This window comes from Symphalangus syndactylus, chromosome 4 (assembly GCF_028878055.3).
Source record: "Symphalangus syndactylus isolate Jambi chromosome 4, NHGRI_mSymSyn1-v2.1_pri, whole genome shotgun sequence".
Taxonomy (NCBI): Eukaryota; Metazoa; Chordata; class Mammalia; order Primates; family Hylobatidae; genus Symphalangus; species Symphalangus syndactylus.
The window spans coordinates 157956504-157978371 of record NC_072426.2 but is presented as its reverse complement, the minus strand read 5'-3'; the positions used below and the strand labels follow the sequence as shown (position 1 = coordinate 157978371).

General features: G+C 43.2%; 1 protein-coding gene across 31 annotated transcripts in view; it reads left to right on the top strand.

Annotated features, from left to right (window-relative positions):
- ACSL1 (acyl-CoA synthetase long chain family member 1) overlaps positions 1-21868 on the top strand; it is a 72317-nt gene that overhangs the window by 37872 nt on the left and 12577 nt on the right. For 14 of the 31 annotated variants that reach the window (XM_063637676.1, XM_063637696.1, XM_063637683.1 and 11 more), the window contains 10 exons: positions 1368-1482; positions 6031-6095; positions 8577-8678; positions 12031-12130; positions 12343-12521; positions 16152-16184; positions 16314-16365; positions 16871-16944; positions 19630-19707; positions 21696-21830. In XM_063637676.1, the coding sequence (XP_063493746.1) occupies positions 1368-1482; positions 6031-6095; positions 8577-8678; positions 12031-12130; positions 12343-12521; positions 16152-16184; positions 16314-16365; positions 16871-16944; positions 19630-19707; positions 21696-21830 (933 nt within the window). Of the gene's footprint in view, positions 1-1367; positions 1483-6030; positions 6096-8576; positions 8679-12030; positions 12131-12342; positions 12522-16151; positions 16185-16313; positions 16366-16870; positions 16945-19629; positions 19708-19777; positions 19856-21695; positions 21831-21868 lie in introns of all 31 variants that reach the window. The other 17 variants (XM_063637684.1, XM_063637694.1, XM_063637678.1 and 14 more) reach the window with 5 other exon arrangements.

The following is a 21868-nucleotide window of genomic DNA, read 5'->3' as shown; positions in this document are numbered from 1 at the left end:
GCCACCCTACTCTGAGACCTAGCTTTTCCCCACTTCTTTTTGGTGTCTCCTATTTTCTTTCATCACACCTTAAGCCAGAAATGATTTCTTCACTTTTGGACAGTTCTCTGCTGTTGGTACCAGAAGTTATCATATCACAGTCTAATTTCTCCAAGGGTTTCCAGACTGTTGTAAAAGTGAAGGCCCCTCTCTGAAATTAAAAAAAAAAAACAAATGGTAGGCTCTGACGTCGTAGTCACTGAGCTTTTATTTATCAGTCTCTAAAGAGTGCTTTTTGGCTTTCTGTGGATGTCTGGATGCCTCACAGTGTCCTTTGGCCCCAGAGGACTCAGCAGCTCACACTGGAGACCTGCTACCTCTAAAGACTGCTGCTGCTACTGTGGGAGGCTAGGCCCTGCCGCCTTAGCCATCAGTCGGAGTTCTTGCACATAGCAGATGTACTCAGGAAGCCAACAGATGAAGACGACTTAGAGGAAGGTGCACAGCGACGTCAAAGCTGCACACCTAGAAATGTCACACCTAAAACTAGTAAAGACCCGTCTCCGCACATTCATATGTTTTGTAGCTGATGATTTTAACTGTTAGAGATGCTATGCAAGAAAGTGAAGTTTCTGACAGATTATATTGCGCTTGGTGAGGAGATAAAATAGTGGAAGTAGCCTCAAAAAGAATATAGGTAACATTTTAGAACTATAACCGAATGGGGTTTCATTTCCCCCAGAGCTGAACAGGATCAGTCCTCTGTGCTTTGGATGGCAGTGGCTTGAGAACTGTCAATGTGTGTAGTGGTGGCAGTTTCTGGCTCTTCTCTTGCTCTCTTTGGCCTTATCTGGCAGGACCAGCACTTACAGGTCTGTGAACCTGTTTTCTTTCTTCAGGCATCTTTTTGACTTAGCCGTGGTTCCCCGAAGTCTGTGCTTACCTCCAGGCGAATGATTGGTTTACATCAGCACATCTTGCGCTGCAGTCTTTCAGCACACACTCACTGAGCAGCTGTTCTGCAGGTGGCCACCTGGAGGGGTGCGGATACCACAGGGGCATATTAGACTTTATATTTAATTTTTAAGCATTTTATTTTTTAATGGACAAATACAAGTTATGTGTATTTATGCTGTATAATAGGAAAGAGTTCAGGACATCTGTTTTTAATAAAAATGGTGACTATGTTCACTATTAGTTGATGACTGTAGTTAATAACAATGTACCATATACCTGAAATTACTAAGAGAATAGATTTTAAGTGTTCTCACTACAAATAAGTGACAAGGATGTAAAGGAATGGATATGTTAATTAGCTTGATTTAGCCATTCCACAGCGCATACATGTTGCATCGCCTTCTGACATGCCCCCCTTTCTTTTTTGATAGGGTAGTGGTGGTGCACGAAGATCCGCACTGCTTGACAGCGACGAGCCCTTGGTGTATTTCTATGATGATGTCACAACGTTATACGAAGGTTTCCAGAGGGGAATACACGTGTCAAGTAAGCGTTTTCCTGCATTTGTGTGGCTCCCACTCACCGTGTTTCATGAAGAACGAGTGGCCTTTCAGAAATGCACATTTGCTCCTATCTTTCGCCTCCTTAGTATCGCTCAGGCCCCTCTGTGTCCACTGTAACTTTCCCAGAGTCAGTCCCAACACTCACTGGACTCTCTAGATGTTCTCTGTGGCCCTGGGGGCTCCATGGTCAAATATGTGAGTGTCACATCCTGTATTTTATGGTGAGTCACATGTTACACCAGTGCACAGTAGGCTCTGACATTTCCTGCAATAAAGAGGTCTGTTAAACTGGGCCTGATCCAGCATTTTTCATGCTTACTTGACCGTGAGACCTGTATTTTGAGAAAGAAATACTGACATCCTGGGATGGCAGTGTTCTGTTAAAGATACGTGGGAAATGTTGGCTCATGGAATTACCCTTAATTATTAACTGTGGCATAAGAAACCCTGTGATATCCAGCATACCTCCTTTCCAGCCTCTGTCCCTCCCAGGCCTCCTGTATATGGCCCTCAGGTCATACTGAACTTCTTGCAGAGCCACGACTACCTCTGCTCTCTCCCAGCCCTGAGCCTTTGTGCAGTTTTATTTTGTTTTTTAGAAACGGGGTCTTGCTATGTTGCCTAGGCTGGACTCAAACTTCTGGCCTCAAGTGATCCTCCTGCCTCAGCCTCCCAAAGCACTGGGACTACAGGTGTGAGCCACCATGCCCAGACTTGTGCACTTTTTTTTGTTTTTTGAGACAGAGTTTTGCTCTTGTTGCCCAGGCTGGAGTGCAATGGCGTGATCTTGGCTCACCGATGTAGAGTAGCTGGGATTACAGGCATGCACCACCACGCCCAGCTTATTTTGTATTTTTTAGTAGAGATGGGGTTTCTCCATGATGGTCAGGCTGGTATCAAACTCCCAACCTCAGGTGATCCACCCACCTCGGCCTCCCAAAGTGCTGGGATTACAGGCGCGAGCCACCATGCCTGGCCATGCACCTTTTTTTCTTGATCGTAAAGCCTCTTTCTACCCCCAGCCTGGGTGCTTGATGTTTTCTTTAATCTGATAAAACTCACTGCATTTCACCTTTTCTCTAAAACCTTCCTGGTCTGTCATTTTCATCCCCTACCCCCAAGTGAGGCGTTTCTTCCCTTTTCGCTCCCAGCACGTTATATTCCTTCTGCATAACCCCTGATGGCACAGAAGTGTTCACCTGGCATTCTGCCCCCCTCGCCCGAGCTCCTTGAGAACAGGGTGTCTGTCAGTCATCTCTTCACAGCACTGACAGTGCCTGGCACACAGTGAGCGCCCCACTAATGCATCCTCAGTGAAGGAGGGAGTACCTCTGGTTTCTCCACCCCTCTTTCTATGTTAGCCACTTCATTTTTGCTTATATCAGGTACTTCTCTAAAAATGGTCTTGGAATCTGTGCTTTGTTATTTTAAATCCTCTGATGCTTAGCTTTTATTTGAGCCACTGCTAGCTAGATTATAATCTCTTTATGGTTAGGAACCATGTGGTATTGCTGGCTCTATCCCTCATGATATGTTGCATGTAGTATGCACTCAAGAAGTGCCTATTGGCCGGGTGTGGTGGCTCACACCTGTAATCCCAGCACTTTGGGAGGCCGAGGCGGGCGGATCACGAGGTCAGGAGTTCGAGACCAGCCTGACCAATATGGTGAAACTCCGTCTCTACTAAAAATACAAAAATTAGCCAGGCGTGGTGGCATGTGTCTGTAACCCCTGCTACTCAGGAGGCTGAGGCAGGAGAATCACTTGAACCGGGGAGGTGGAGGTTGCAGTGAGCCGAGATTGCACCATTGCACTCCAGCCTGGGCAACAGAGCGAGACTCTGTCTCACAAAAAAAAAAAAAATGTCTATTGTTTTTTACTTGACCCTGGTAACATTGGATGTCTCAGCTTGGTGAGTTTGTCCCAGTGTTCCCATAGCAGGTTCATTAAGCCCCACTACAAAGGAAAAGCAAGCTTACTTGTGTATTATTTAATTTATGAACATTTTCAAAGTTGGCGTCAAGGTCAGGGTTTGTCTGTGGTAGTAAATATCTATCAGGTGGATCAGCCTAACATATGGCACATGAAAATGTGTGTGTGTGTGTGTGTATGTGTGTGTTCTTTACCACCACCACAGAGTATGTATACGGTAAGTCCTCAGTTAATGTCTTTGATAGGTTCTTAGAAACTGCAACTTGAAAACGACTATAATGAAACCAGTTTTTCCCATAGGCTAATGGATATGAACAAGAGTTAAATTCCCACAGCATATTTCTAGTCACAAGAACATCACCAAACTTCTAAATAAAGACCACACTTCTTATATTAAACATGAAATAAATGTGAGCGATACATACATTTAGGAACAATTAATAAAAATAAGTAAGATAAATATTTACCTGTTTATTCCAGTTCAGGGCCATGGGTGGCTGGAGCCCATCTGGGCAGCTCAGGATGTCAGGTGGGAACTGCCCTGGCCAGGACACCCTCCCATCGTAGGGGGACTCATACGCACACCCACTCACACACACACTCACTCCGCTCACCCACACTCACTAGGACCATAGAGATGCACCGGTTCACCTCACAGGCACAGCTTTGGGATGTAGGAGGAACCCAGAGTTCCCAGAAAAAACCACACAGGTGTGGAGAGAACTTGAAACGAAATGCCGTTATTTGAGGGCCTGCTGTATACATGTATATACATTCATGGAGGAGCGTGGTGACTTACATTATGCTTTTGACTCTCCTCTGATCTGAAGACAAGTCACATAACTTTTCTTTGGTCGCTTGCTCTCGCTGGAAAATGAAAGTCCTTTTATGGATGTGTCAGAGGTGAAGGAAAATAAGTCTAGTCTTCTTGATCTGTACTCATTGAAGGGAGCTGCTTTGCAGGTCTCGATTTGCTTCCTTTTTTTTTTTTTTTCCCCAGAGGATCTTTTTATTCTAAGCTTTGATTTTCTTAGGCTACTACAGAATTAAACTTAAACAAAAGAGCAAGACCCAGCACTTGGATAAGGGGTCAGAAGTTTGTTGAGTGATAGAAGAAGCCCGCCTAGAGTTTTTAAACCTAGTACTTTAGAACTGCACCAAGGAAGCCATTTATAAAGATTGAGCTCCCTGCTTCTCAGTGGCTCTCATCTCTAGCTGCACTTTTGTGCTATCGGGGAGTTTCTAAAAAATACTGAGGCCCAGGCCCCCTCCCTATTCAACTGAATAAAAAATTCTAGAGCCTGGATATAATAGAGCCTGGTATAGTATTAAGTTCCCCTGGTGAGCCTGCAGCTTAACAACTAGTTCTAGAGCTGGAGCTGGCATATGTTTTCTGTAAAAAGCCTGATAGTAAATATTTTTGGCTTTGGTGCCATATGGTCTTGGTTGCAACTACTCAACTGCAGCCTCACACAGAACAAAAATGAATGAGCGTGGCTGTGTGCCGCTATCACTGTGTCTACAAAAACAGGCAGTGGGCCTGATGTGGCCCTTGGCTGCAGTGTGCCCGTCTCTGTTTTTGAGGAATAAAATTGCATCATTTCATATGACTAATGCAATTTTTTTCCCATCTGGAAACAACATCTGATTGGACTCATCTTGTATGGCGCTTGTTATGGTCTCTGTAAATTGGAGAGGGTCCGAGAATAACTCTTCCTGTTTTCATCAGGACTGTTTTTAGGGATGGCAAAGAAGTCAGTGTGTCCAGCCTGCAACCTCCCCAGCCACACGGCTGATTCCTGAATCTGCGTGTGCAGCACACTGCCATTGTTTGGGGCATGATCCGTGTTATGGGGCCAGCCCTGCCTTCCGTCCTACTTCTTTAGGTCCTCACATCAAATCAGAGCCTCCTCACGAACACTGAGACCTAACATGCTAAAGCCAGATGCACTGTGGTCCTCTTTTGCTTCTTTGAAACCTGAATAGAAATCAGGAAACATCTCGGTATTTCCTAACTTTTGCTTCACAGATACCGCTTCACGTCCCCTCATTTTGCATCTTTTCTTTGTTTTTGTTTTTCTGCAATCGTGACTTCACCCATGTAAACCAGGATTCCAGGTAATTCTTGATACCTTTGATCATCAAAGTTTGTGCACATGAAGAATTATATTTTCCTTTCCGTATTCTGAGTTAGAATGCTTTAGACTTCTTGAAAAGTTTTGATGAATACCTTTTCTGAAAAGGTATCTCTTTATCACTACAGCAGGTTCTCTTTACCACTCATCTGCTGACTCCTGGTCTAAACCGGTAGGGTGTTAAAGAGGAATCACAAATTAAGTGCCCTTAGAGTTGGATTTTGCCTTTTCTCCCCTTTGTCACCCTCTCCTGCCCCACTTAAACAAAACAGAAATAAACAAGCAAAGAAAAAATCAGACCAAAACTGAGGGAGAAAACATTTCCAATCTGAAGCCACCATCTCTTATCTGAGGACGAAAGTAGAGTCTAGCTGATGTTTAGTAGAGTGGGGCTGGGATACAAATTAAAATCTAGGAAAATTTATGTATTTTCAGCCCATCCATTGTTTCTTCTCTTTTTTTAGATAATGGCCCTTGTTTAGGCTCTCGGAAACCAGACCAACCCTATGAATGGCTTTCATATAAACAGGTGAGTTTGTATGAGACAGGCTCTGTGGACTCCACTTGTAAGCAGGGGTGCTTCTGTATGTGAATTCTTGGAGCCGGAAGGTTTCTCCAGGGTGTATGTGCTGGACCAGCTCAGAGCCTTGCCGTAAGCATGGGGCGTCCAAGGAGAAACTTGACACAAAGGTTTGGGGAGAACAAGTTAAGGAATTTAACAGGTGGTTCAAAGCATTGTATTTCAAAGCTGATGTGGATACATTGTGAAGTCAAGTATAATTTTTAAGATAAAATTCTAGAAACTCTCCCGGTCCCCCTGGCGGGATAGGATTGTTCCTCACCACTTGAGGGGTACTAGAAAAACTCAGAAGCCGGAACGTGGAAACATGTCCTCATTTTACAGATGAGGAGGACCTGTGTCAGGAAGAGAGGTGACTCACCCAAGGTCATGGCTGGTTAGTGGTAGAACCAGGACCAGAAGCAAGGCCTGCAGCCTCTTGTGTAGGCTTTCCTAGTGCGTGCTGCTGACCCTCAAAGCTGTCCTTGGCCAGCTCACCACCTGTGTGACCCTTACCCCCAGGCAGCTTTAGGGAAGAACACAGATGTTCGGGGAAGACACTTGTGTTACTGTATAAGCACAAAGGAAGCTGGGATCTGAGTATGGTGACCCTTGTCAGTCTCTAGTCCCCACCCATCGATGGCTACAGCTGTTGAAACAGCGGTTCATGAGTGCCAGTAGCAGTGCAGGAAGACATTGCTGTTTATTTTTATTTTATCGTGATTACAATGAATGTGGATGCCACGGCTCTTCCCCAGTCCACAGGGCACCCCGGGACAGGCAGGTGCTCCAGACATGCCAGCTCTGCTGCCTGCTGCTTCCACACAGCTGTCCTGGAAAGGCTCCCACCCCTGGCTCCCCTTCTCCTGCTCTAGGGGCAGGTAATCATGCAGATTCATGAATACAAATGCACTTCCTCCTTCTAGGTTTTGTGCTAAAGGCAGTTTAGGAGCTGGTGTATTTGGGGTGCGTCTGTGGAAGGGATGGTTTTCTGCAGCCTCGGAGCCACACTCCTGCAGTAGTGCTTGTGGTTCTTCTCAGACTGAAGTGCATGATTTCTCCCTGTCCGTCCTCTGGGTCGACAGGATGCAGAAGGCTTTGCTTGAGAGGTGTTCATCTGTCTCTCAAGAGAAGGGGAAGCAACTTCTCACACCTCCCCTGTAGAAGGAGCTAGGAGCGGTATCTCACATGATTGGAAGGATTTCCCATTTTTATTCTGTCCTGCCAGAGCCAAATAGTAGTTTCTTGCACAAATAATAGTTTCCAGGATCCCTCATTTTCACAAGTATAAGAACAGCCTGTGTGTGTGTTGAACATGTGTGTGTTGTGTGTGATGGTCCTGAGGCATCATGGAATCCTCTGTGCCTCCTGGGTTACTTCTGTTGTTTATTGGCTGGAAGAGAGAAGACACGTCCATTGCAGATTGGCATTTTCAAGGCAGATTGAAAATCACTGGGATTTCTGAAGGTGTGAATCTGTGACTTGGATACTTCGTTTGGAAGCAAGTGAAGATACAAAACTGAAGCCAACTTTGGATTTGTACATTCAAATCTTTTTTTTTTTTCAATCATCCAATGAATATGACCTTTTCGTGGCTAGGAATGCCTTAAAGGTTTTTGTTTTTTGTTTTTTTTAAGAATGTATGACCGATCTAGAACTATAAATGTGAGTGTATTATTCAATCATATTTACCAGCTCTATAGCATCCAATTGCAGGCATTTCGCAGGTTCCGATTCCTTAAATGCAACCAAGACTTTTGAACTCATCTCTGAAGGAGAGAGTAGTAATGAGCCGGTTTGTGTCATCCTATTGTCACCTTACCACGATCAGCCTGTTCCCTGTAGGCAGGGCCAGGATGGGGCCAAGGCCCCGAACCAGTGGGGTTCCAGGCCAGGAGTAGGTATGGCCTTATTTCCTACGGGTACGTGTGTGCTTTAAGAGTGCTCTTGAGAATTTGCGAACTGAGAATAAAGAAAATAACTCCAGGCCAGGCACGGTATGGCTCACGCCTATAATCCCAGCACTTTGGGAGGCCAACGGGGGCAGATCACCTGAGGTCAGGAGTTCAAGACCAGCCTGGCCAACATGCAAAACTGCGTCTTTACTGAAAAATAGAAAAATTAGCTGGGTGTGGTGGCAGCTGCCTGTAATCCCAGCTACTCTGGAGGCTGAGGCAGGGAGAACTGCTTTGAACCTGGGAGGGTTCTTTGAACCCATGGGTCTTGAACCCAAGACCATGCCCTTGCACTCCAGCCTCTGGGCAAGAGAGTGAGACTCCGTCTCAAAAAAAAAAAAAAAAAAATCTATCAATAAAGGAATACCTACATGTTCCCTCTCCCCTTCTGTGTGCAGCATTGCTTGCTGGCTGAGATACAAGCCTGTTGTCTGGTCAGCTTTGTTTCTGGAGTTGGGGCCCAATGCTGCTGCTGACTTTTTCCTCTCCATTTTAGGTTGCAGAATTGTCGGAGTGCATAGGCTCAGCACTGATCCAGAAGGGCTTCAAGACCGCCCCAGATCAGTTCATTGGCATCTTTGCTCAAAATAGACCTGAGGTATGAACCAGTAGGTACTTGCTGTGCATGATTTTGAGAATTCTCAGATATAAGAGCCTAACTTCTGCTAGAGACCAGATTTTGTAGTCTGATTTCTACTAAAAGTTTAGCTTTACATTACACCTTAGAAAGTTACACATATGAAAACCTCAACCAGGGCCGGGCACAGTGGCTCACACCTGTAATCCCAGCACTTTGGGAGGCCAAGGCGGGTGGGTCACCAGAGGTCGGGAGTTCCAGACCAGCCTGACCAACATGGAGAAACCCCGTCTCTACTAAAAATACAAAATCAGCCAGGCCTGGTGGCACGCATCTGTAATCCCAGCTACTCAGGAGGCTGAGGCAGGAGAATCACTTGAATCTGGGAGGCAGAGGTTGCGGTGAGCCAAGATTGTGCCATTGCACTCCAGCCCGGGCAACAAAAGCGAAACTCCGTCTCAAAAAAAAAAAAGAAAGAAAAGAAAACCTGAAGCAGGGCCTTTTAATTTCCTTTAAGAGAAAAAAGAAATCATTTTTTGGGGGGGATTATTTTAGTTTTTTTTAAACCAGGTTCCCAAACAAAATCCTTAGAACAGATAAGAAAGGAGTCTTTTTACTTGAAGAGTCACCTCTGTGGTTAGAAAAATGTCAGTAATAAGTTATAGAGAGACTTAGATACATTTTTGTTATTAGCAGGTTCCTTTTTTTCCTTTCCGAAAGGTGTGAGGCTTTCCCTCTGGTTGGTTTCCAGAGTTTAAAATACCATCGGTGATGGGGACAGTACTCACTGCTAGCCGGCCTTCCTTTGGGCAGTCTGTCATTGGCGGTCTAGGCCCAGCACAGTTTCTGTAAACCAGTGTGTAAAAGTGTATTAGTCCATTTTCATGCTGCTGGTAAAGACATACCTGAGACTAGGAAGAAAAAGAGGTTTAATTGGACTTGGCAGTTTCACATGACTGGGGAGGCCTCAGAATCATGGCAGGAGGTGAAAGGCGCTCTTTACATGGTGGCAGCAAGAGAAAAATGAGGAAGAAGCGAAAGCAGAAACCCTTGATAAACCCATCAGATCTCATGAAACTTACTATCACCAAAATAGCACGGGAAAGACCAGCCCCCATGATTCAATACCTCCCCCTGGGTCCTTCCCCTCCCACAACACGTGGGAATTCTGGGAGATACAATTCAAGTTGAGATTTGAGTGGGGGCACAGCCAAAACATATCAGAAATTGAGTTTAAATGAGCCGCTCTTTTGGAAGTATTGCTTATGGTATGACTCAACAGATTAGTAGATCTAGCTGGCTTAGAAAAATGGAAGCATCTGGCTTGAAGAAATAGAATTTATTCTTATACCTGCTTGTTTCCAGAAGACATGGTGGCTCAATCCCTGTGCTACTGACTTTTTTTTATAAATGAAGATGGCTTCTTAGAGTTTTGTGGTCTTTCAAGGGGAAAACGGCATTCTCCACAGCTGGACTGTGACTGGGCCTGTAGAATTTAGTTTTTTTCATCCCAAATGAACACACATCAAAATGTTTGTTTTGATGGAATTTTATCATGAATCTAGAACTGCAAAACTAATATCTTCAAGAAGTAGGTTCCTTCCTATATTTATGAGTTCGTTCAACAAATGTTTGCTGAGCACCCACTGTATGTCAGACACTGTGTGGGGGTGCCAAAGCACAGTGACTCAGCCCTTCTTCCTGGGGTACCACATAAGGAAAGACAGACCTAAACACTGGTGCTTTCTCTGTCGTGTGGTAAGTGTGGGCGCAGGGCAGAAGGATTATGGGAGCTCAGTCAAGGAGGACTCCCTGGAGGTGGCACCTGAGTAGAATCTCAAAGGAAATACAGGTGGGGAGGCCAAGGGAATGCCCATGTTCACACCTGTGTCTGGGAGTGGAGCATTTTCCTGTGGTGGAGTGGCAGGAAAGAGAGCCTGCCTTATGCATCACATGTGCCGAAGGAGCTTGGGCCTGATCTCCATGTTGTTGGCTGAAAATTCCTTCCGGGAATAAACCGAAACTCAGAAGCCCAGTTCCAGGCCAAGTGGATGTGAGTGGGTTGTGCCCCCTTCCCTGGGCTGTGCCTTTATCTGTCCTGTGTGTCAGAGTTCTGCAGATGATTTCATTAGAAAGGTGCAGCCGGAGGCAGTGGGGTACCCTTGGGTATGGTAGTGAAAGAGTGATCTTTCACCTTTGTCTGGTACGTAGGGCAGTGGCTATGTGGCCAGTGCCTTCAGACACATCTTACTGCATCTTGCATGTGGCACTGTGGCCAGTTATTGTCTCACTTCTTTCCTTCACTTTTCTAGAGGGATTTTATCAAAACAGTTTTGCTGCTAGACAAGGTACTCCTTCCCCTATTCCAGGGCATACAGTGCCCTGCTGCCAGAGGGATCTTGATTGAGCCCCACAGCCACTGTTTTGCTGAGAAACTCTCAGTGGCTGCTCCCTGCTCTCCAGCCAGAACCGTCTGTGCCAGTCAGATCGCTCTCACCACTCCTGCTTTTGATCCTGCCGTCCCCTCTGTTAGCATCTCCCTGCTTCCCTCTGTCTCTCTCTCTCTCTCTCTTTTTCTTTCTCTTTCCAAAGGCAATCTCAGTTACACCCTCCCAATAGCATCTGTAGCTACCTTGGCCGATGGTGGCCTTTCTTATCTCTGAGTCAGTCCCTGTCTGATAATTATTGCTAATTATCTTTAACATATTTGCCTCAATTCTTCAGGTGGATTTTAATTTCTCCTTCTTTCTTTCTCTCTTTCTCTCCTTTCCTTTCCTTTCTTTTTTCTTTTCTTTCTCAATCTCTCCTCTTTCTCTCTCTGTCCTCTCTCTCCTCTTTCTTTCTCTCTCTTTCCCTCCCTCCCTCCCTCCCTCTCTTTGTACATGCATACACACACACATACAGGATCTCACTCTGTCACCCAGGCTGGAGTGCACTGGTGTGATCACAACTCACTGCAGCCTCAGCCTTCTGGGTTCAAGCAATCCTCCCACCTCAGCCTCTCAAGTAGCTGCGACTACAGGTGTGTGCCACCATGTCCAGGTAACTTTTGTAGAGGCAGGGTTTTGCCATGTTGCCCAGGCTGGTCTTGAACTCCTGTGCTCAACTGATTCCCCCAACCTTGGCCTCCCAAAGTGCTGGGATTACTGGTGTGAGTCAGTGTGCCTGGCCTTAATTTCTTTTTAAGAAGGGGGCAGGTGTTTTGTTCTCATTCTGAATCTCTCATAGCACCTGGCACAGAGTAGTAGATAACACAGATGTTAATTTTGCTGCGTCAAACGTTTTCACTTTGAATCTCTCTTGAGTATTGTTCTCCTTATTGATTCCATGATGACATCTTGTTTTCTCTCCCTGACCGTTACTGTTTGTTTAGTGGGTGATTATTGAACAAGGATGCTTTGCTTATTCGATGGTGATCGTTCCACTTTATGATACCCTTGGAAATGAAGCCATCACATACATAGTCAACAAAGGTACGTTTGCCTGGATTATTGGCATAGTTATTGGTTAGGTTCAGTGACTTTACATTTGCTTACATTTGTTTTGACAAAGATTTTACATGTAAATGTATATCTACCTTTTTATTCAAAGAATGTAGTACTTCAAGTATCCTTGTGCTGGATATGACAGAGTCAGTCTTTTAACATCCCAGAGCTTATTCTTCATTGTATCTCTTCATTTACAGCTGAACTCTCTCTGGTTTTTGTTGACAAGCCAGAGAAGGCCAAACTCTTATTAGAGGGTGTAGAAAATAAGTTAATACCAGGCCTTAAAATCATAGTTCTCATGGATGCCTACGGCAGTGAACTGGTGGAACGAGGCCAGAAGTGTGGGGTGGAAATCATCAGCATGAAGGCGATGGAGGTGAGTTCCCTGCCTCCTTTCCGTCTCTGAAGGCTTTTCCTGGGGCCATGTTGGCTCACATGTGCTATCTAGTGCTATCCAGTGCTATCCAGTGCTATCGTGCAGTCCCAGCGCTGGCCGGTTGCCTCCACAACCCATGAAAGAGAGCAGAAACTTCTGTCTCATTGCTGGAAAAAGGATTCTACATGTGTGCCCAGTGTTAACACATCACACCTTACCTAAGTGCTTTCAGCACTCCAGTATTTATTCCAGAGCACTGACAAGCTGTGCCCAGAAATGCCAGAAATGGGAATTACAGCTTCAGGCAGGTGAAACTTTCAGTTTCTGTGTCTTCTTTGGGCTTTAATGCCTTTTACTTACTAATTTGTCTCTAATGCCAAGCCAAGTATAGAAATCAGGCTCATCGTTCTTTTTCCTGGATGGCTTGTGGAGAGTCCTGGTGAATTTCCAACATACATGTTTGATTTGGTTTATTTTCATATTGACTCTTTTCAGAGTCATACCAATCACAACTTTAAAGGCAGCCATTCCAGGAGAATGAGCGTGGTCCATGCTCAGCTTGGGTGCTTGATGTCAGATGATATAAGAAGTTGATCCCCATCAGCTGGACTTGGATTAGAGTTCCATCCAAGGAACATGGTCAGAGGAAGATCTTTTTATATGCATGTCATAGCAAGTCATAGGAAAACAGAGTCAGTCCTTCTCTTTCTGAAGGTGTTAGAAATATTTTTCTGAAACTGTTATAAATAGGATTTTAAATTTTTATGTGTAGTTTTTCTCCTTCTACAAAGAATTTGAGGCTATAAGTAAGGATCCGTAGAACCTTTCCTGAGAACCTAGTCGGCACAGGGAAGCGCGTGTGTTCTAACAGAACCTTCTCTCTTGTGCATGTGTGCGCCCCTGCCCAACTCTCTCTCAGTAGCGTCGAACGTGATTCCACAAGTGCTGACCTGGGTGCTTCCTTGTTGAATTGGGGTTTTATAGCTTGTTACCCAGCATTTCCCCACTTCTGTTTTTTTACTTTTAACCCTCTTTTACTATAATGTAATCTCTTTTTCCCTTACCTTCCCTTTTTCTCCCCTCCCTTCCCACAGATGCAGGAATTTTTCTGGTGTTTTTTGACTGCTGTATGATAAAGAAGTAATGTTGAAATTCAAAAATTATTTAGATGATTGAAGATTATAATATAAAGTTTATATTAAAATATTAATTTATAGAAGACATTGTTTTACACTTACCTGCTTAATATGATTTATACTTAGTTTTTAACAATATTCTGAGCAAAAGGTGAAGGTCTAAAAAAAGAATTTAAAACTAGCGTTATGGTTGATCTTGTGTTGAGTTTATATTAATGTATATTTTTACAGGATCAAAAATAGAATCATTGGTATTTGGAATGTTTGCATTTTTCAGTGTTTTAATTATGAAAATTTTAAACATACAAACAGTTGAAAGAATTGCATAGCGGACAGCTGTATACCCAGCACCAACTGACACGACAGCTGTATACCCAGCACCAACTGACACGACAGCTGTATACCCAGCATCAACTGACACGACAGCTGTATACCCAGCACCAATTGACATGACAGCTGTATACCTAGCACCAAGTGACGTTGTATACCCAGCACCAATTGACGTGACAGCTGTATACCCAGCACCAAGTGACGTTGTATACCCAGCACCAACTGACACGACAGCTGTATACCCAGCACCAGCTGACGTGACAGCCGTATACCCAGCACCAGCTGACGTGACAGCTGTATACCCAGCACCAACTGACATGACAGCTGTATAGCCAGCACCAAGTGACGTGACAACTGTATACCCAGCACCAATTGCCATTTTAGTATATCTGCCTCATCGCATATCAGTCCATCACTCAGTCCCTCCATTCATCTATCCATCTTATTTTTTTGATGCATTTTCAGTAAGTTGCAGATTTTATTACCCCTAAATACTTCAGTGTGTTTATCATTAACTAGAATTCAGTTTTTGTTACGGGTGGTTTTTTTGTCTTGGAACATAAAGATAGCAACTTTTTTTTTTTTTTTTTTTTTTTAATAATTGTAGTATTTGGCCAGGCGCGGTGGCTCACTCCTGTAATCCCAGCACTTTGGGAGACTGAGGCGGGCGGATCACGAGGTCAGGTTGAGACCATCCTGGCAGCATGGTGAAACACTGTCTCTACTAAAAATACAAAAAATTAGCCTGGTATGGTGATGCACACCTGTAATCCCAGCTATTCGGGAGGCTGAGGCAGGAGAATTGCTTGAACCCAGGAGGCGGAGGTTGCAGTGAGCCGAGATCGCGCCACTACACTGTAGCCTGGGTGACAGAGCGAGACTCCATCTCAAAAAATAATAATAATTGCAGTATTTTTCCTAAGTGATACCCTAAGAGAGATGTAAGGCTGTGAAACTTTCGTGGCAACAGTGCACTAATTTGGATAATGTTTGTTCCCAATAAATTAAGAGCCAAATTGTATGTAACTGGTGCTTTATTTTATTTAACATCAATTTTTGAAGAATTGGGCATCTCCAGAAGTTATGTAAGAATTTTTAATAGACAAGTAGAAATCTGGAGCTAATAAAGGTTATTTTGAAAAAAATGTACAGAATCATTGCTTTAGCTTTTGGCTGACCTCTAATTGGATATATTAGTTCCTGTTCTTAGTTGGTGGTCTGTCACTTACATCATTTAAAATGTAATTAAGATTGAAAACTTACTGTATGCTGGGCAGAAACTCACTAAGCCCTGAGCACACCCATCTAATTTCCACATGAACATGCTCAATGGCATGTTCGTTCCATATCCTCATTCAAGCTGTTCCATTTTAACAGGAAAAGAGTATAAATAGTTCATTTGTTAAAATTAATAGATATTAAAGTGGCCACCAAGACTGCCCTAATGCGGTACACCGAACCCCATCAGTGGTAGTGACTGGAAGCCTGCCGCTGGGAAATGCTGTCCCTGTGCACCGCGTCTGTCATTCTTAACCTTCAAGTCCATTCAGGAAGTAGTCTTAGAGGGTCTGCTGTGGCCTGTTTTATAATTGGAGGCTCCCAAATCCTATCTCCACTCTACGAGGGGAGATATTTGAGCAGATATTTGAGCCTCTCCAAAATGGCTAGCATTTCAAACGAGCAGAGATTGATTTTTCTTCTTCTGAGATTGCAGATGTCAGTTGTGCAGAATGTGGGGGTGAGGTAATGCTGTGCTCTGATTTGAGGAGCCTACGGAGTATCTGCAGTATCTCGTTATGGTTAAGAACAGGGCTTTATTAAAGGCCCTGATACGAAGTGGAGGCAGGGACCAGAAATGCGTGGTAAAGACTTTGGCTGCTGTTTTTTAATACATCCTATTTCAAAGACCGGTCCTAATACCATTTGTGTAGTTTTATGTAAGAGAAGAGGTAACTGGAAAATGGCTTCTCAGAACAATGAATAAATATTTTGGTACTGGTTAATTAAAACTGCCATAGTTTCTTTAATTAGAAAATTATGCTGTTTTCGAGCCCGCTGTGAATGAACCCCCACAGTAAAGCCAGCTTTAAGTGACTTGATGTGACCTTATCCTTTACAGTTAGAAAACGTTTCCATTTAAGACTTTTTTTCTCTTCTAATTAAGGACCTGGGAAGAGCCAACAGACGGAAGCCCAAGGTAAGCACACCGTGTCAGACCCTGCCCTGTCCTCTTTGTAGTGTTCAATATCTAGCCTGGTACCTTGTGGCTTATAGTTCTCTTTACTGTTCTGATTTATACCAGCTTTTTTTTTTTAATCTTCTTTAGCCTCCAGCACCTGAAGATCTTGCAGTAATTTGTTTCACAAGTGGAACTACAGGTGAGTTTCGAGATAGAATTGCTTCTACATATGGCAGCCAGTGGTCTGTACTCTCCGCCACCTCTTTTGGATGACTTATCAGCTAACAGTAGACGGACCGAAAGCAGAAGAGAAGGAAGCAGTTCAAGTGCTGTCTTCTTGTTGCTCTGTAAGATCTTCTCAGAGTCCAAGAGTGCCGGATAATTCCTCAAACATTTATTGAGGGTGATATTAGATTCACCTATCATCCTAGGACAGACTATATCGGTGGCTCCCAGGAAGATAATTTCTGGTTTTTCTTCTCTTATGACACGTATACCCTTTAAAATGTGTCCATATTAATAAAGGTTTTTAAAGATAAGTCAGTGAAAGGATTGCAGGTTGCTTAGGAATTTAGTGTTCAACATTTGGCTTTCACGATGTATCTAACAGTAGAAGTGTCTGAGGCCCTAATTATGTGAGGTTTCTGGGCCTCCTTCATTTCTGTCATTCTTTAACTTTGTTCTGCTTCATATATGCTCCACAGGCAACCCCAAAGGAGCAATGATCACTCATCGAAACATAGTGAGCGATTGTTCAGCTTTTGTGAAAGCAACCGAGGTAACTTTTTGGGATGTCGTCATCTTTCCTCATTGGTTGACATTAGTCCTTGAGAATGAAAGTGCTGAAGGTGTCACCACTGTGTTAGGTCCGTGTGGTATTTAGAAATGATGTGACATACGGATGAGGTCAGAACTTTAGGCCTAAGTCCACCTTCTCTCTTTTTTCACTTTGAACCTAATCGCTAACCCTTGCATGTGATAATTAAGGTGAATTGACCGATGAAGTCCACTGCAACATTTATATAGAGAAACTCTATTTGGATATTGCCCTAGAAACATGTCCAAGAAAGGACAGAGAACAGATGGACTCTCTTGTGTTTTTATCCAGTGTCCCTGTATTTGGGAAATAATTTATTTTAAATTGGCAATGATATGTTAAAAGTTTTTGAATTATTATCTGTTGTGGTCAGTGTGACTTCCATTGCACTAGAAGTATTAAAGCCTTGCACTTCAACTAATTTCCCATACTTTTAAAGTTTACTATCCAGTGTCTTAGTCTATTCAGGTTGCCATAAAAAAAAAAAAAAAAAAAAAAAAAGAAAACCAACCCACAGACTGGGTGGCTTATAGAGCAGACATTTATTTTCTCGCCGTTCTGGAGGCTAGAAGTCCAAGATCAACTGCTGGCAAATGTGGCTTCCAGTGAGGGCTCTCTTCCTGGCTTGCGGACAGTCTCCTTCTCCTGTATCCTCACATGGCCTTTCTTCCATACATGCACAGAGAGAGAGCACTCTGTTGTCTCTTCCTCTTCTTATAAGGACACCAGCCCTATCAGATCAGGGCCCACCTCCAAAAACAGTCACAGCAGGGCCCCATCTACATTGGGAGTTAGGACGTTAACATATGAATTTAGAAGGGGGTGATGTGATTCAGTCCATAACACCAAGAGCCTATTCCAAACTTGCCTTTTAAAAAGGTGCTTACTGAACAATATAATGGCTTTTCCTTATACTCTTTTTCACATTTAACATAATTGGCTTTTGCAGTCTCTTTGGAAGTATTCTGCAGCTCTGATTTTTGTAGCAGGAGCCTGAGCTTAATGGCTTTGGGGAATGGATATGTTTGGTGGCTGCAGAAAACTGATCTTTGAGGGATCTTGCCACTTATTTTACTTGGCTCACACTTTCCAAATGCCCTTTTTAAAGGTGTATACTTTCTAAACAGAGTTTAACATTTAGTACCTTACCAAAGTGAAATTTTAATGTCCTAATTGGCCTTCAAAGAAAACTTAAAATGCATTGGTCACTCATTGAGGCAAATGATTACAGAACTTTGTTTAAAGTCAATTACAATATCAAATCAATTACAATATCAGTATCTTCTCAGTTTTGTAAGATGTCTAATCATGATAATGGACAATATTTTTGTTCTAAATCAAAAAGTTGAAAAGTATAGATAGAATGGAGCCTGATTTCTCATTGTATTAATATAACAATTTCATCCTGAGAAGTACTACTTGGGATGCCTGTCAGACTTGAATAAAATCGAGCTGAGACGATAGCATGCTCAGCCCACATCCAGTGCTTCTGCAGCTGCTGTGTTTGCTCAGGATTCATGCTTTCATCCATTGTCACATTATCATCAAGGGTGACCCAGCTTTAGGAAAGGAAAGGGCATGGCTCAGAACTTGGTACATCATCCCCTAGGTAACGACAATGCCCTCATTTCTTAGTTGATGTGACAGCAGCTGCTGTTGGACACCCCCTGTTTTGGCCAGAATTCTTTATGTTAATAACGTGAATATTCCATACAAACTCTCACTGTGCCTGCCCTAAGTAAGGCCCATTCAGAGGGAAACCAGATGTCCAAACTTAATATCTGTGGACCCATCATGATCAGCATTTTATAGGAGAGCAAATTCCTGGGTGCCAGATCTGAGGTTGCATTAAACAAATTGTGATATGTAAAGTAGGGCTTTAAGGTATTAAAAATATTGATCAAACTCAAAATACTCTAAGGACCTTGGAAATCCACCTTCTTTTATCTTCTTTCCTCCTTTCCCTTAGCAACATAAAATGCAATTTTATGTTGAAATGGGTCCTGTATTTCTTAAGGTAAAATTGAACTTGCTGGGTACTAGGATACTGTAGTGATGAAATACTAACTGATTAGAGCACATAATCCCTTAACCTTCCAATTTGGGCAAAATTTTCCTTGTTTTGATTTAAGCCCTGAAGTGGATTTACTTTGTCATTGGGAGTGACTTCCACTTTATTTGAATAATTAAAGTATTGCTTTTTTTTTTTTTTTGATTCAGAGTCTCACTCTGTTGCCCAGGCTGGAGTGCAGTGGTGCAATCTCGGCTTACTGCAGCCTCTGCCTCCCTGATTCAAGCGATTCTGCTGCCTCAGCCTCCTGAGTAGCTGGAATTACAGGCATGTGCCACCATGTCTGGCTAATTTTTGTATTTTTAGTAGGGATGGGGTTTTACTATGTTGGCCAGGCTGGTCTTGAACTCCTGACCTCAAGTGATCTGCCCACCTCGGCCTCCCAAAGTGCTGGGATCACAGGTGTGAGCCACCATGCCCCTTGCTTTTCATTTTATTCTTTGGTGAGAAGAAATTGCAGACCATAAGCAAAAACTGTTTCTCCTCAGTGTTGAGGTACTATGTGCTCAGAAATAAAATGGAAAGTTACTGGGAGTCTTAATGCTTTTCTGCCTTGCTGGTGTCTTTGCTTACAGAATACAGTCAATCCTTGCCCAGATGATACTTTGATATCTTTCTTGCCTCTCGCGCATATGTTTGAGAGAGTTGTAGAGGTAGGCATTTAATTTTGTTTTCCTTGCTTGCTTGTTTGTGTCTGTTCTGCTAAATCGTTGTGTTTTACAGAAAGCACTTCCCTTGAATGCCAGTGACACACACATTTCATTTTTACCACTTGCACACATGTATGAACAGCTCTTGGAGGTAAGTGTGACATGCAGACTGTCGGCCCTATAGAGAATTTTTTGCTCAGCCCCGTTTTAGAAATGGTGCAGATTATTTGAAAGAATATAAATTCTTTTTCTGAGTATGAACAGGATACTTGAATTTAATCACTCATTTTAAAATTAGGAGCTCAGACTTTTGAAGGATACTAATATGGACATGAGTCCAGAAAGACCAACTATAAAGGTAAAGTCATGATTAATTCAGTTCTACAAAGCCCAGTGAGGCTTCCATTCTGTGAGAAGTCGCTATTTTTGATTGTGCTTGTTCATAATGCACAAGTTGGCTTGCGACTAATTTTTTCAGCAATATTCTGAGTGCCCTTGGAAAAAGAGGATGATCCTTGAGTGGACCTTTGCCTAGGTTCTCTGTAATCAACCGTGTGACTAATTTTAAAACTGACCAAGAACCACCTTTTCTCCTTCTTTGACAATTTTGGATTTTATGCTGTAGGAAAAAACAGTGAGCACCATTCATTCATTTAGGGAGTAGTTACTGAGCTCTAGCTGTGTGCCCGCTGCTGTATGGGAGACAGAGGTGACTATCAGCCGCTGCTTTGGATGACAGCTGCCCTGTCGGATTTGCTCAGCCCAAAGGATCGAAGGCGATTAGATCCCATCTGCCATCTGTTCCTTCTACTTCCTGCACACCTCAGGATCTTCTGGGTTTATAAAGCAATCTCAAAGGAGTTGCTGTACCTAACGAGTTTCAGAGGTGTGCCTAGAAGGCAGGCCACACTGAACGAAAGCTTTCTGAGCTGTAATCGTTAAACAGTGAACCATGGTGTCCCTTTCTTGTGGTTTCTGCTTCTAAGCCAGAGAACATTTGTACTTCCCTTGTGTCATCTTTTGAATCTTTTCTTTTTAAATTTTAAAATAGGCAAACTGTCAGGTCCATATGGCTTGCCAGCACAGTTTGTACTAGACAGGAAAAAAATTGTGCAGTATATTCTAGCTGAATGGCAAGCCACTCTGGTGTTAGATACCCTGGTGTCACAAATTCATCATACTTGGTGGCCTTTCAGAAACTTCTGGTTAGATTCAAACAAAAGAAAGTGAGACTTTAACAAACTTGGACTCTAGGCAAGAAGTTAAGTTTTTATTTTGAGAATAATTTAAATGTAAAGTTCTGGAAGGATATATATATATATATATATATATATATATATTTTTTTTTTTTTTTTTTTTTTTTTTTTTTTTTGAGACAGAGTCTCCCTCCGTGGCCCAGGCTGGACAGCAGTGGCACAATCTCAGCCCACTGCAATCTCCGCCTCCTGGGTTCAAGCAATTCTCCAGCCTCAGCCTCCTGAGTCACTGGGACTGTGGGCACCCGCCACCAAGCCCGGCTAATTTTTGTTTTTTAGTAGAGATGGGGTTTCGCCATAACATGGCCAGGCTCAACTGGAACTCCTGACCTCAAGTGATCACCTGCCTCAGCCTCCCAAAGTGCTGGGATTATAGGCGTAAGCCACTGCGCCCAGCCACTAAAAATATTTAGAATATGTAATACCATGTCATTCATTGAACAGATACTTATCACCGCACTAAAAGAGTAGAATCTCTGTGGTCATCACTAAAAACAACATAGCCTGGGTTTTTTACTAAGTCCTGTATCTTCAGGATAACCAAGAGAAATACCACATTTCCATGTTGTACAATGACTAGTAAATGCACATTTTTTTAAGTTACCTATATTTAGGAAATTTGGGATTTCTGGAAACTGGCCTGAAATGCTAAAACTGAAATGTTGGATGTTGTCCATAAGTTGTGTAACCCCTGCTGTGTTGATAAAATGTTTGTTGTTCCCGTTACCCCTGTAGTGTGTAATGCTGTGTCATGGAGCTAAAATCGGATTTTTCCAAGGAGATATCAGGCTGCTCATGGATGATCTCAAGGTGCTTCAGCCCACTATCTTCCCCGTGGTTCCAAGACTGCTGAACCGGATGTTTGACCGAGTAAGTTCCAAGTGCAAAGTCCCAGGACTGGGCACTGA